The following is a 15,431-nucleotide window of genomic DNA, read 5'->3' as shown; positions in this document are numbered from 1 at the left end:
TTTCTAGCCTGGGTATCCTGATCTCAGAGGATTTCTCTATCAGTTGATGTCATGATGAAGCCAGCTTCGAAGTTTCCCCTTAGGTTGGAGGCAAACCATATACTACCTCAGTCTTAGCAGCAACTCAGTACTTAATGTGGGAAAGGCTCACAACAAAGAGAAAGGAACCAAGCTCTGCAGAATAGAGTTACAACTCTGGTTCTAAGAGGCCTGCATAGGAGAACTATAGTTTTTAGGGACAAATCTGAGTGTTTCTGCATACAGCCCTGACTTCTTTACCTCATATGCTGCTGGGTCCTTGCATACTATCTAGATCTTGCACATTTCTACATTATGCTCATAGGAGGCTATTGTTCTTTCTCTAATAGTCCCTGCCTAGATATATATTGCCTTTCCCTTCAGAGGATTTTTTCCTGAAAGAAAATTCAGCAGCTGAAAGGAAATGTTAGCACCCACAATGTGTGGAGGCCTCCAAACCTCTGTTATATGGGGCTACTTCCTTAGTGATGATGTAGGTTTCTGTCCTATAGAGCAAATAAACAAATGGTATGTTATTGATCTGATTTAGGTTTAATTGAGGAATCACCAATGATTATGATTGATAAAAGATTTTATGATAAATTGTGGCATGAAATCTTTCATTCATGTGACTAAACCTTTATTAAGTCTATTTCCTGGGATCCTTAAGATCCCAAAGGTGTTAAAACATTTGAAACAATGGGACGCCTGGGTGGCTCTGTCGGTTAAGAGGCCAACTTAGGCTCAGGTCATGATTTATGGTTCGTGGGTTTGAGCCCTGTGTCAGGCTCTGTGCTGACAGCTAGCTCAGAGCCTGGAGCCTGCTTCGGATTCTGTATGTTCCTCTATCTCTGACCCTCCCCTGCTCACGCTGCCTCTCTCTCTTCTCTCTCAGAAATAAATAAAACATTTAAAAAATATTCAAAAATATTAAAAAATAAAAAAAATTTCAAAAAACGTTTGAAACAAAAATGTCAAGAAACTTGTCCCTATTTCTCCCATTTATTTGCTCAATCTACAAACCTAGAGAGCATTTCCAGTTTGGTGCAGAAAATAGCCAAGTAATATTTAGTTATCTTTCCATTTTCTATTTTGCCCAGTGTGGCTTGCTTTGACTTGTTCCCCATAACACTGTGACACCCTTAAAAATCATTTAGCAGCTCACATATAGACTCCAGGAATTTCTGGGTTATGATGTAATGTTTAAGGCACATAACAACAGTAATTTACACCTTCCATGGATATCTAATGTGAAAGACAAGCTGGAATTATTAGTTCCTTTGGCTTATAAGAGTGAGGAGGCTACTTTTGTCTTTAGAAAACATCAAACTGTGATCTTGAATGTAGAAAGAGCAGGCAGTTGCTCTTCCAGAATCTCCAGGGAGGTTCTTCTTCTTCTTTTAAGTTTATTCATTTATTTTGAGAGAGAGAGAACAATCATAAGTAGGGGAGGGGCAGAGATACAGGGAGTGAGAGAATCCCAAGCAGATTCCACACTGTCAATATAGAGCCTGACTCAGGACTTGAACTCAAGAGCCTTGAGATCATGACCTGAGCTGAATCCAAGAGTGAGAAATGCTTAATGGACTCAGCCACCCAGATACCTCCTCCCTGAAGGTTCTGAAATAAAGGTATAAAGTAAGGCATAGGGCATAATCTATGGATCTCAAATTATATTGTGCATGAGAATCGCCTGGAGGATTTCATTAACTTGCTAAGCTTCACAGCTAGAGTTTCTGATTCAGTAAATCTAGGTTGGAGCCTGAGAATTTGCATTTCTGCAAACAAGTATCTGGTTAATGCTAATATGTTGGTTTAAAAAAAAATCTTATAGTTTATTTATTTTTGAGACAGAGAGAGACAGTGCGTGAGTGGGGGAGGGTCAGAGAGAGGGAGACACAGAATCCGAAACAGGCTCCAGACTCTGAGCTGTCAGCACAGAGCCCGATGTGGGGTTCAAACCCACAAACTGTGAGATCTGACCTGAGCTAAAGTCGGACGCTTAACTGACTGAGCCACCCAGGTGCCCTGCTAATGTGCTGTTTTAACCACCACCCTGGGAAAACCACTGGGGTTACAGGGATTTATAGTTCTGGCTGTATATTAGAATTACTTGCAGAACCTTTGAAGATACTGATGCTCTTCTCACTCCACAAACTAGGTGCATCAGAATCTCCCCTTGGGGTGGAGTTCAGGAATCAGGGTTTTTAAAACTCTCCCCAGGCGATTCTAATGTGCATCACTGAGTTGGAAAGTGTGTTGCCCTGAAAGAACACCAAAAAGGAAGGTTGAGTTAGATGATAAATATCTTCCAGTGGACTGAACTTTGAAACTGCCCCTTGAAGACTAAGTTATGACTACCATGTGTGTATCAGGATAGTTTACAGTAAGGAGAATCAAACACCTGCTCGTTGTTACCTCCCACACACCCTTTTTTGAGCTCATAATTGATTAATTAGCTCTAACATGACTGATCCCATTTATAATCTATGATAAAGCTTTCCTACTGAGCCTGGTGCAGCTTCAGAGCCCTCCTCTCAGACAACTCTAGGAAGCCAGATATCAGAGACCTCTGGTCAGAGACTGCTTTCCTAAAGAAGCACTCAGAATACCAGAAAGAAGAGAAAGAAGGGTGAAGGATGAAGAGACCATCTTTGGGGACATAGAAATTAGTGAGGAGAAGGATCTCCTCTCTCCCAATTTCCTTAGCTCTCAAAAGCGTATTTTGATTTTTGCAGTTTGTAAGGCTTGGAGCAGAGTTCTTGCACTTGGTCACGCCTGCAGAATTTCTGACTCAGTACTTGAGAACTTGAATTTCTATCAAGTTCCCAGGTGATGTTGATGCTTTGTTTGGGGACTGAAGTTTGAGAACCATTGTTTTAATGTACTCTTTGGATATTAGAAGGGTTAGAACAGCTGAAACTATTGAGATGTTTCTTGACAGAATCTAAAGGTTAAGTATAGAATTCAACTTATGTTAAATCAGATATAGATTGCTAAGAACATTCCAGAATGATATGTTGAGATTTTTATTATAAGCCAATTGGAATGGGGATCCAGTCAGTGTTTGGGTACTGAAGTAAGCAACAGAATAGACTGATTAAAATCCTATTGATTGCAAGGTACATTTATTGGAAAATTGTTAGTCACTCTGTTTATTCCATTCATAAGATAGAAATCAGTACCATTCTTTACCTTATTTTCTTGGAAAGTGTCTTAGCATTTTGCCATGGACTAAAAGTGGATCATTTTGAACCAGTAGCTGTTTTGATTGTCTTATTGGGATCAGTTTTACCATGTCAGTTTCTTTTTTTCTTTTCTCTTTTCTTTTCTTGAGAGAGAGAGAGAGAGAAGTGAGCAAGGGGGCAGAGAGAGAGAGAGAGAAGTGAGCAAGGGGGCAGAGAGAGAGAGAGAAGTGAGCAAGGGGGCAGAGAGAGAGAGAGAGAGAGAGAAGTTGGGCTAGCCCAAAGTGAGGCTCCAACCCATGAACCATGAAATCATGACCCAAGCCAAAGTCAGATGTTTTCTACCAGGCATCCCTCCATGTTTTTTCTTAGCTAATGTTTCACTTGGTCACTTCCTGAGCACTTGATGGTGGTATTTTTAAAATAAACTGTTTGGTTGAGAGGAGTTTGACATCAAAACATATACCACAGGGGCACCTGGGTCATGCATCTGACTCTTGATCTCAGCTCAGGTCAGGATCTCATGGTTTATGCCTTCAAAGCCCCACATCGGGCTCTTGCACTGATGGTGCAGAGCCTGCTTGGGATTCTGTCTCTCCTCTCTGACCTTATCATGCTTGTGCTTTATCTCTCTCTCTCTCTCTCAAAATAAATAAATAAGCATAAAAAATTTTTTAAAGCCATATAATTAATAGTGTTTCCTTTTGGAGAATTAGATGGGGAAGCATGGGAGAAGGTTGCTTTTTTTTCCTGATGCAAAGTTTTTAATCACATGAGTATTTTATTTTATAATAAACTTTTAAATCCACCTGTGAATTAGGTGACAAGACCCAAGACAGTCTTGCCGCAGAGAACAAATCAGGCTATCAATGGAAAATTTTTGAATGTTTCACTTCTTGGGTCACTCCCTCCAGATTATGAAATCCCGGGCTGCAGGAGTATCCTGTGGTCTGTGACTGCATCATATGTCTGATACCTCGTTATAATGGATAGTGATTGGGAATATTCGCTCCCTTCTGCTTCTTTAGGGCAATTTAGGACTTTGACTTTCCCCTAGACTCACACAAAAAGGGAAATTCCTCTAACTAGTAAGGACACTGAGAGGTTGTGCATTCCTACATATATATAAAAAGAGCAAAAGTGAAAAACAAATCTCTGACATCCTAGTTGAACTGTTCCTTTATATTTTTAAGCACTTTTACATGTTTGATCATCACAGTACCATTTTCTTTTTTTTTTTTCTTTTTGAGAGAGCAAGTTGAGAAAAGGCAGAGGAGAGAACGAGAACCTAGAGAGAGAGAGAGAGAGAGAGAATCCCAAGCAAGCTTTGAGCTGGACTCAGGGCCCGAACCCACGAACACTGAGATCATGTCCTGAGCGGAGTCGGACGCTGAACTGACTGAGCCACCAGGCATCCCCGATCATCTCAGCTCCATTTTCTAATTGTGCTATCTTTGTTTTTTACTGTTTATTGGATATGCAGTTTGCAGACATTTTCTCCCACTCTATAGCTTTTCTTTTTTTCTTTTTAACAGGGTCTTTAGCACAGCAAACATTTAATTATAATGAAGTATAATTTACCGATTTCCCTTTTATGAATTGTGCTGTGCTTTCAAGTCTAAGAACTCTTTGCTTAGCTCTAGATTCCAAAGATTTTCTCCCATTTTTTTAATAAAAAAATTTACATATTTTGTTTTAGATTTAAATCCATGAAATCCATGATCCGCGTTGAGGTAATTTTCATATAAGGTGAAAGACTTAGGTTGACCTATGCACATCTGATTGCTCCAGCACTATTTATTGAAAAGGCTGGCTTCCCTCCACTAAATTTCTTTTGCAACCTTATAAAAAAAAAAAATCAGATGTGAATCGATTTCTAGTTTCTGTATTCTAATCCAGTGACCTACGTGCCTATCTCTCCACCAATAACATATAGTTTGATTCGTATAGGTATATATTAAGTCTTGGCATCAGATAGACTGATTTCTCCCGCTTTTTCCAAATGTAGCTACTGTAGTCACTTTGCCTTTACATATAAATTTATTATTTTTTATTGTTTTATTTATTTCTGAGAGAGAGAGGCAACGTGAGCAGGGGAGGGTCAGAGAGAGAGGGGGACACAGAATCTGAAACAGGCTCCAGGCTCTGAGCTAGCTGTCAGCACAGAGCCCAATGCGGGGTTTGAACTCACAAACCGTGAGATCATGAACTAAGCCGAAGTTGAACGCTTAACTGACTGAGCCACCCAGGCGCCCCTATAAATTTTAGAATTATCTTGTTTACCTCTAAAGGAATCTTGGTTTTATTGGATAATGATGTATATTTTAGCTTCCAAATGTTACATTGTATACTAGCTAGCTAGCTAGCTGCTAGATAAAGGGAAACAATTCACTTACATTCAAATATAAGGTTTGTCACACATAAAAGTGATTTCACATGAAAAATTTCTTTAAATGTAATAATTAAAAACCATACTAAGAGAAACTCTTCAGGTTCAAATATTATTAAAAATAAAATAGGCCCACTGTCTTATAAACAGCCAAAAAGAAACTTCTCTTAAGTATATTGAATATGGCAATCAATGTGCAAACTATAATGGTATCAAAAACTATAAAAATATGTCTGGAACAATATCTAGAGAAAAATAAGAAAAGGTCTGGTAAACTAGATACTTGATAATTCAAAAAAAGTATAAATCTTAAGCAACCGGCATCAAAAATTTAAAATGTTAAGATCCATAGCATGACCATTTTCTTTAGGGCACATCCTACAAGAGAATATAAATACTATTTTCTTACTAGGAACTACAGTATAATTTAGCAGAATTGGTGACTACTGGGGGGGAGGTCATCACCTTAAATCATGAATTACAGTATAATCTGCAGTCTTGTAAGTGGATTCTAAATATAAATACCATAAAGACATATTTCATTTAAAATAGCAGCTGAAATAATCTGTTTCCAAATATTTCAAAGCAGCCTACTTCAGAAGAATTTCTCTGGTGTCTGAAGTCAGCCTCTGTATTGTTTCAGCAGACTGAAGAGTTTTTTCCATGACTGGTTGAGGCTTAACTTCTATGATCAGTGATATATGTACAGTAACCAACCAAAATGCCTTCTTTACAGGATGCCATTAATTCATAGTCTTTAAAATTTTTTTTATTTAATGTTTAGTTTTGAGAGAGCATGATCCCGGGAGGGGCAGAGAGAGAGGGAGATACAGAATCCAAAGCAGGCTTCATCCATGTTCTGAGCTGTCAGCACAAAGCCCAGTGCAGGACGGGAACTCGGGAAATGTGAGATCATGACAGGAGCCAAATTTGAACACTTAATCAACTGAACCTCCCAGGCACTCCCTGCCCCCCCCTTTTTTTTACAGGAAAACCTTTAAAAATTTTTTTATTTTTTTATTTTTTTTTGAGAGAGACAGAACATGAGCAGAGTAGGGGAGGAGAGAGAGGGAGACACAGAGTGTGAAGCAGGCTCCAGGCTCAGTGCCCGTCACAGGGCTCAAACTCACACTGAGATCATGACCTGAGCTGAAGTCAGCCACTTAGCCAGTTGAGCCACCCAGGTGCCCCCCAATTCATTCATAATTGTAACCCATCTTTAGTTTTATGCTTAGTAAGTTCTAAGTTTTCTAACCATGACTCCTGGCTATGCATGTTTTCCACAATTGTCTTTAAGAGCAGGCCTTATTCCTTCTTCATCATAGATTGATCATCTGCTATCATATTTCTAATATCTAGCCTAATATCTAGTCTCTAAGTGTCCCTTGGGATTCATCTTGTGTGCTGGTCCAATAAAAATTTGTTCCAAAGATCAAAAAACTTAACCCTTCCAGGTAGAACTAAATTTCAGTATTTCTAAATCCCAACCTTTTGGCCCAGGGTTCTTAGCAGAGGTGAAGGTAAAGTGATAAAAAATCTTTGACATTTCTGTCCTTAAATTCTAGTTCTAGTCTCTACTATCACCGTGGTCCAATCATGCCATCTTCAAATTCTAACCTACTCCCCCATTCCACCACCCTTTTGCTAAATTCACATTGAGTCATTGAGTAACTCCAGGCATTGCACTTAGAATGCTACACTGATACTAATAGAGTCTAGGTTAAATCATTACAAAACTGTTGAATACCACCAACTCCACTTTATTTTTACCTTGTAGGACATTGTACTTGTTCTAGCTTCCTACAGTTTATGACTTCTTATAGATTCTTTGTACAATGAGTCTGGGTTTTGGAGGACGTTGTCTACTAGGCTTCACTCAATTTGTGCTTGTAGCAGTTCTTTCACCAGCCTGAATAAATGCCATGACTGGAGGATGTTTTTATTCTAAGATGATTTAAGCTTATTCTTACTTGGCACTTCTGTGGGTCTGAGGCTCCCCACCCTCTAGTGTCCTCTTTTCTGTGGCCAACTCTGCGGATCCAGGCCATGAACCACCTCATTTTAAATAGATGTCATAAAACCACTGTATTTGCTGTTTCTCCACATGTAGTGGTTTTCTGACAGACTCTCACATCTGGGTTATGGAGATAAGCAGTTTTTCATAATACTTTTCCATCAACAGGTGGCTCTAATAATTTCCCTTATTTTAATAGAACCCCAGTAATAAGCCTTGTGTGGCATTTAAATTTTTAGGGCTTTTAAAAAATTATTGAGAGAGAGAGAGAGAGAGAAGGAGAATCCCAAGCAGGTTTCATGCTGTCAGGGCCAGCCCGTCTAGGGGCTCTATCATCATGAATGGTGAGATCATGACCTGAGCCAAAATCAAGAGTCGACACTTAACTGAGTCATTCAGATGCTCCTTATGTGGCATTTAGTTTCAAGTTGCCACATCCAGCATTTATGATTGTCTTTAGCATAATGCCTCTCTCTTGGATTACTGGCTCACAGTTCCTTTCTCTTTCATTCCTGGTTTGAACACCTGATTGGCTTTCCAACAAAATAGGATGAGTAGAAGTCATGAGGAAAAGTAGAGGTAAATATAGAATCCATTTGTTGAGTCCCCTTTCCATGGAAGAAAGGATGACAATGTTGACTACTTTGGCTGGAGATGGGAACTAAATTTTGAACCTAGTCCATGCAGAGTACTGTTTTATATATTCTGAGACCTATGTCCTACTCTTAAGGCTTATACTCTGAGATAAGACAAGCACACAAATTATATTTGAAATCTAAAATAATTTTCAATGTATAATGCATGTATAGGATTGTATTGGAAGAGTGACAAAATACTATGAGTGCATATGGGTACAATTATTATTCCTATTGTAGAGATGAGGAAACAGAAACAGAGGCTAAGTAACTATTGGTATTGGTGGTTTGCTGAAGCATATTCATTATTCTGTTCCCAAAACAACTTGTTTTTCCACACACAGGAAACTGGAAGGAAGAGTAATGTCAGCCGCCCTCCCTAGAAGAGGGCAGAAGTAGAGCTCACTGAGTATAAGTGACAAAAAACTTACACATGTTAACTAACCCCCTAGTTCTATCAGTTAGACAAGGGCTTTGTGAAGGAAAACCACAGCTCTGACTCCTTTGGGAAGCACAGTGTGCTCAGAGACACAGTACTGCTCTAACAGGAATGTGAGACCCCCTTGAGAGGCCAACTTGTACTGAAGTCTAATTCTGTCACTCTTGGCCATTTGAGCATGTAACATTTGAACCTCAGTTTCTTCATGTACAAAATGAGGGTCATGGTACCTATCTTATGGGGGTAGTGGGAAGATTAAATAAGATGATGTAAAATTGTTGAGTGGCAACTCCCACAAGAAGGGCTACCGTTAAGCTGTACTTATTCTGTGTATAGTGCCTGTTAAGTAGGAAGTGCTTAATTAATGGATCAATTTATACTTATTATTACTATCACTTAGCTAATCTATCCTATTCTATTGCTCTGCAAATCACCACTTTCCTTTTCTTTCTCCAGCTAGACTATAATCCCCAGATGCTTCCCTGTTCCCTGTCTGTCCTAAGTCCTCAATTCTGCTGTCTCCTGACACCAGACCATAAGTGTCCCCACATTAGTTTGAAAACATCTCAAATCCAACTTGTTCTGCCCTGGTATTCTCTGAAAACAAAACAAACAAAAAACAAATAAGTTTTAGCTTTTGGTTTAAAATTTTTTTTTTGATATTCATTTATTTTTGAGGGACAGAGTATGAGCACGGGAGTGGCAGAGAGAGAGGGAGTCACAGAATCTGAAGTAGGCTCCAGGCCCTGAGCTGTCAGCACAGAGCACAACGGGGGCTTTCACTCACAAATTGTAAGATCATGACCTGAGCCAAAGTCAGATGCTTTATCTACTGAGCCACCCAGCGCCCCTAGCTTTCAGAAGTTTTTAAATTTAGAAGTTTATCTAATTTATTCTTACAACTTGTACTTTTAGAGGGTGATTTCAGTATTATAGGGTGATTAGAAAGATTGAACACCCAAATCACTGGGTCTTCTACAGAGTTAAGGTATGGTGTAATTTTGCAAAATAGGAAATAACCGTTTTGAATGGAATATAAGAACCTATTACTCACTTCCCTTTCCTTCCTGCAGAGACTACTGAGAACATTAAGTAACAGTTTATGCTTGACTTAGCATCACTCACTGGACTATTAGTCATTAAGTGTGCTCTAAAAGTGGGTCTTCAAGGACTGCCTAGTTGCGTATGAAGAGCCTCTAACAGCCACATGCATGTGGGGCATTGGCAAAGCTCACCTAAAAATAAAGGGAATGTTGCTGCACTCAAATAGCACATTTCTTTTGGGGTAATCTCATCACCTACTATATACGTGGTAGTATTGACAAATTCTGGTCTTAGGTCTAATAATTATAATTATTCTTATCCTTGAAAGACACACACAGATGTTTGAACTGATAAAATGATATAATACTTGAGCTTTGCTTCAAAACAATCCAGTTCAGAGGATGCCTGGCTGGCTCAGTAGGTAGAGTATGACTGTTGATCTCTGGGCTCTGAGTTCAAGCCCCCTGTTGGATGTGGAGCCCACTTAAAAAAATAATCTAGTTCAGAGTAAAGGGGTTCGTGAGGGATATGGTTGGAAAAAGATTGACCATATCTAAGAATTGTTAAAGATGGATGATAGGTACATAGCAGCTCCTTATATTCTATTTTTGTGATTTTTGAAATTTTCTCTAATAGAAAGAATTCATAGGTATGGTGCTGAGCGAGGTTTGAAAGGCCCATTTGTGAGTAGGAGTATATGAGCTTAGTACACAGGCTAAGTGCCATTCTGTGGTCATTCAAGAGCTTTTAGGCTTGTGCAGAGATCCTCAGTGAGCTTTCTATGCTGTCTGGCAGTGCCTCTGTGTCACATGGTGGAGAACATGCAGCTTTTGCCCAGTGAATAGGGAATGAGTCAATGAAAGCAAAGAGGCCCAAAGCCCTGACCCTTCTCTTCTTGTCTTTGCAGCGGAGCCCAGGGTGAATATGCCGGGCTGGCCACTATCCGAGCTTACCTCGATGGGAAAGGAGAGGGACACAGGACAGTGAGTATGGGCTGGGGGTGCTTGCTCACCACTGGGGGTCAGTGGGTGCAGCTCTGAAAGTCCCTTTTGTTCTGTGGCGCACTCTTTCAGCCTTCTCGGAAGCAGCTAGGGAACATATAATCAAGAAACAGATTTCCCTGAACTGGCCATTAATGATCATTGCTCAGGAGATACTTCCATGGACCATTTTGAGGGAAAACATTTGAAAATAAAGGCTTTTGCTCAAGCCTAATCTGTACAAGTCAGCCAGTTGCTGTGGAACTGCTTTCCACAGGTTGTGAAGGATGGGAGGGGCAGGAATGTTAACATTCCAGGTCTCTTCTCCCTCACTCAGCCCTGGCCCTACCCCTGGCCTTAAATTCTTCTGTAAACCCTACTGTGACTGGTCAGTTCTGGTCATATGTATGCTTAAAAAATATTTATTATTTATGGCTAGTTGCCTGTATTTTACAATGAAGAATCTGAAAACTGTTTTACTTCTCTTTCAAAAAAGGAGGAAAAAATGTTCTTCCTCCCTCTCCTATTTATCCATCCTGATTTCACAGGTATGTTTTCCCAGGCCTTTGTCCTAGTTAGGGAGGGGAACTGATTGCCAAAAATCTTTGAAAAAGAGGACATAATAATAATTATTTAATCCTGGTCACATACAAGGCACTGTATGTTTCAGTCGTGAGTTAGATTAAGTGATAAATCAGATAGACACAGTCCCTGACACTCCAAGTTGGGTTTCCTAGTGGTTTTGAATTCTTTAATTTTCTAAGGCAATGTTAGTTTAGAATTAGATTCATTTTTTGGATCTCAGAGTCTCAGCACAGTCATGGCATCAGAAAGGAAACATTGAAGGTCATGTTGTCCAGGAAAAGAATGGCAGGTGACTGACATTAAAAGGTCCCCCTTCTGTTTTTCCTCTGTGGCTTCCACATACTGAGGTAGCCACAGGAAGTATCTGTGAGTGTCCAGGAGTTGGGGATCATACCAGAAAGGTCAAGCAGAAAGGATAAAAGAACTTTTGATTGGGCCTGGGCAGAGTTTTTTTTTGACTGACAGATTCCTTTTAGGTTCCTTTTCCTTCTCTTTGTGTTTTCCAGTCTTACCTTCTCTGTCTGTCGCCCTGCAAGTGGTGTTTCTTTTCTGACCATTGTCCACAGGGCTATCACCACAGTGTCATTTTTTCATTCTAAAGGACTGTGGGGAGGTAGCCACTGAAGCTGGGAAAGGGCTGAGGGAGGGAGAGGCAGGGAAGTCCATCCAGTCCCTGAGCTTGTAGAAATACAGAACTCTTTAAGTTGGGAAATGTTGGCATCCTTTCTAGGTTAAAGATTTTAATTAAAGCTGGCATTTTCAGTTAGAGAAGAAACTGACTTATTACTCAAATAATCAGGGAGGATTTTTCCAGATCAGAAGAGTCTGAGACAGCTATTCCTGCACAATAGACCCTAATGAAATCCAGTAAAATATATCCTTTGTTGAAAAGGAGTGTGGGGAAATCATGTGCTACAGAGCTATCCGGGTCCCTAATGGTTCTCTTATTTCAAGCTGTTTGTCAATTATTTTTACATTCGCTCTTAGGTTAAATTTCAGAGGTTCCTAAAATACAATGGCCAAGTTCTTGATTTACCAGTTTAATTTGGGGAAATACAAATTTATTTAACAAACACCAGGCACCGTCTTAAACCCTTTATAATTAACAACTCAATTTGTTAGTACAATATTAACTCAGATTTGCTGATCCGAGATGTGTTTTTTATACAAAGGGAAAACATTGCTCCCCGCCTGCCCCGAAAATACCAAAAAACAACCCCCAAAATATATATAGGAGTATTTTTCTCTTTCTAACTGATTGAGACAAAGGAGTGGCCTTCAGCTGTTAGATTTTCTTAGTGGTAAGAAATTGATTTTCCCTCTCAAAGGAGCACTCCTCCTTAATCCTTCACTCATTCAGCAAGTGTTGGAAGATGAACTATGAGTTGGGTCTACACCAGTTACACTGGGAAGTTTCTTAATTCTACATAGAAAAACAGAAATGTCTAACAGCAACATTTAAATTAGTCACTGACAAAACCACTGAGACTTTTTTCTTTCTGCTGCTCCTTATATCAGGACATACATTATTTTTCTGTGGCTGCTGTAACAAATTCTTACAAACTTAATGGCTTGAAGGAACAAAAAATTATCTTTTCAGTTATGGAGCCCAGGAGTCTGAAATTGGTTTCCTTTGGCTAAAGTCAAAGTATTGATAAGGCTCGGTCCTTGTGGAGGATCCATGAGAGAAAAATGTTTCTTTGCTTCTCTGGAGGCATCCTGCTTTCCTTAGCCTGGGGCCCTTCCTGCCATCACTCCATCCTCTTGTTCATACATCAAATTTCCTTCTCATAAAGTATTTTAAATTGTTATTAATTTTTAAGAGAGAGAGTGAGCATGTGCATGCAAGTGGGGAAGGGGCAGGCTGGTGGGGACAGAGGATCCAGCAGAAAGCCTGATGTGGGGCTCAAATCCATGATACATGAGATCGTGACCTGAGCTAAAGTTTTCTTAACTTTAAAGTCCCTTTTGTCATAAGGTTATATCCATAGATTATGATTAGAATGTGGGCATTTTGAGGGGCCTATTATTCAGTGTACCACAGGATGGTTGACATTTTACCTTGAATGTATTTCATCAGAATTTCCCTGATTTGAATTATTAATTTAGGACTTTAGCCAATGTTTTATAGTCACTAATTTTTTTTTTTTTTTTTTAATCTGAGGGTCACCTGGGTGGGTTAGTCGGTTAAGCGTCTGACTTTGGCTCAGGCCATGATCTTGCGGTCCATGCATTTGAACCCTGCACTGAGCTCTGTGCTGACAGCTGGGAGCCTGGAGTTGGCTTCAGATTCTGTGTCTCTTTCTCTTTCTGCTCTCCCCTGCTTGCACTTTGTCTCTCTCAGAAATAAACATTTAAAAAATTTAAAACTTTTTTTTTTTTTAGTATAGGTGACTATAGTCACTTTTTTATAGTTACTTTTTGCCTTTTCTTTCTTGATCAATGTTCTTTCCAGAAGGGATACTTTTTCCAAAGATCCATTGGTAAAATAAAAATACCTTATGGGAAAGGACAAGTGACTTCAGCTTTGGTTCTGAGAAATTAAGCTCAATAAAATAGAGAGGCATTTAAGTAAGAAAAAGGATTTGAGTACAACACTGTATAACCAGCATGAGATGAGTAACGATGCAAAAGACGCACAAACTTTCTGTCAACAGAAGAGTGACACTTTGCCTCTGGCTACAGTTGTCTTTTTGTACTTAAGTAGACACCTTTGCTGTTTTGAGAAAACACCTGCAAAGCAAAGTCTTCTCTCTATAAGCCCATTTTCGTAATGCCCATCCATTTCTCTTCAAGGGGTTGCAATATTGATTCTGGGATTATTTAAAAAAAGGATTATTTTCAGGGTGATCATTGTTTTTCCTTATTGCTTTCTTTTGGTAAAACCTCTTGTGATGCACTTTCCTGCAGTGTGGCATCATGAGGTCTATCAGAGCATGTGTGTTCACTTGTGTTCACATGATTTGTAGGAGGAAATGAAAATGATTTAAATCTGGGAATTCTAAAATTGTACCCACCCTCCACCTTCTGTAAGAATTCAACTCATCTTTAAATGCTAGCTTAGGCTCTAACTCTTGAATCACTTTTCCCCTTGACCTCTTCCACTTGAAGCAATACCCCCCTTATTCTGAGTTTCTACAGCACCTGTTTATACATTTGCCAGCATTGTCAATGTGCACAGGACAAGGGTTGATTGGTTTTCATGCTTGCTGCATGATTCTCATGGCAACTAATAATCATTGCACAGAATAAGCATCCAGTAAATAATGACATAATTGGTGTATCAGCATAGGAAGACCTTGGAATTATGTCTACTATTACCATCTCTCCTGGATCTCAGCAAAGCCAAGCAGAGCTGGCTGTGATGTGGGCCCTTAGGTCCTAGAGTTTAACTTACAATCTCATGTTCTTATAAGATGCTTTCTACATATGATAACTGAGACAAGGTCAGAACAATCATGGACTTGTTTGTTGGTGTTCTGAGATAAGGGACAAGAATGCTGATTAATATTACAGGAGTCTTTAAAATTTTTTTCAAGGTTTATTTTTGAGAGACAGAGACAGAGCACAAATGGTGGAGGGCAGAGAGAGAGGGGGAAACAATCTGAAGCAGGCTTCAGGCTCTGTTCTGTCAGCACAGAGCCTGATGTGGGGCTTGAACCCACGAACTGTGAGATCATGACCTGAGTGGAAGTAGGATCTTAAGTAACTGAGCCACCCAAGCACCACTACAGGAATCTTTAAAGAGCAATATTTGTGGATTCAAACAGAACCTGCCCTTTTGGACATTGTTTTACAATACAGTAATAATGAAATTATAGCTGATTTAAGGTGTTATGATCACTTTAAATAAAGCATGTGACACCTGTTTAATCTGTGCTTCAACTATGTTGCAGGACTTTTCTCTCATGAATAACCTGGTGATGATTTTTTCTGCCCCCTTCTTTTCATTCCATTTGTAAGGTTTGCCTCATTCCAAAATCAGCACATGGGACCAATCCTGCAAGTGCCCACATGGCAGGCATGAAGATTCAGCCTGTGGAGGTGGATAAATATGGGAATATCGACACAGCTCACCTCAATGCCATGGTACTTGTCTTCCACTAAACAGATGGGAGAGGTCTGGGTTGAAAAGAGATGTT

At 39.6% G+C, this 15,431-nt stretch overlaps 1 protein-coding gene across 1 annotated transcript in view; it reads left to right on the top strand.

Annotated features, from left to right (window-relative positions):
• Positions 1 to 15,431, top strand: part of GLDC (glycine decarboxylase) — a 98,429-nt gene that overhangs the window by 59,797 nt on the left and 23,201 nt on the right. Inside the window, exons 16-17 of the mRNA XM_039217118.1 lie at positions 10,632 to 10,707; positions 15,253 to 15,378. Of these exons, the coding sequence (XP_039073049.1) occupies positions 10,632 to 10,707; positions 15,253 to 15,378 (202 nt within the window). The remainder of the gene's footprint in view (positions 1 to 10,631; positions 10,708 to 15,252; positions 15,379 to 15,431) is intronic.

Source organism: Hyaena hyaena, unplaced genomic scaffold (genome assembly GCF_003009895.1).
Source record: "Hyaena hyaena isolate Hyena2069 unplaced genomic scaffold, ASM300989v1 scaffold_675, whole genome shotgun sequence".
Lineage (NCBI taxonomy): Eukaryota > Metazoa > Chordata > Mammalia > Carnivora > Hyaenidae > Hyaena > Hyaena hyaena.
This window is presented reverse-complemented; position numbering and strand designations above follow the sequence as displayed.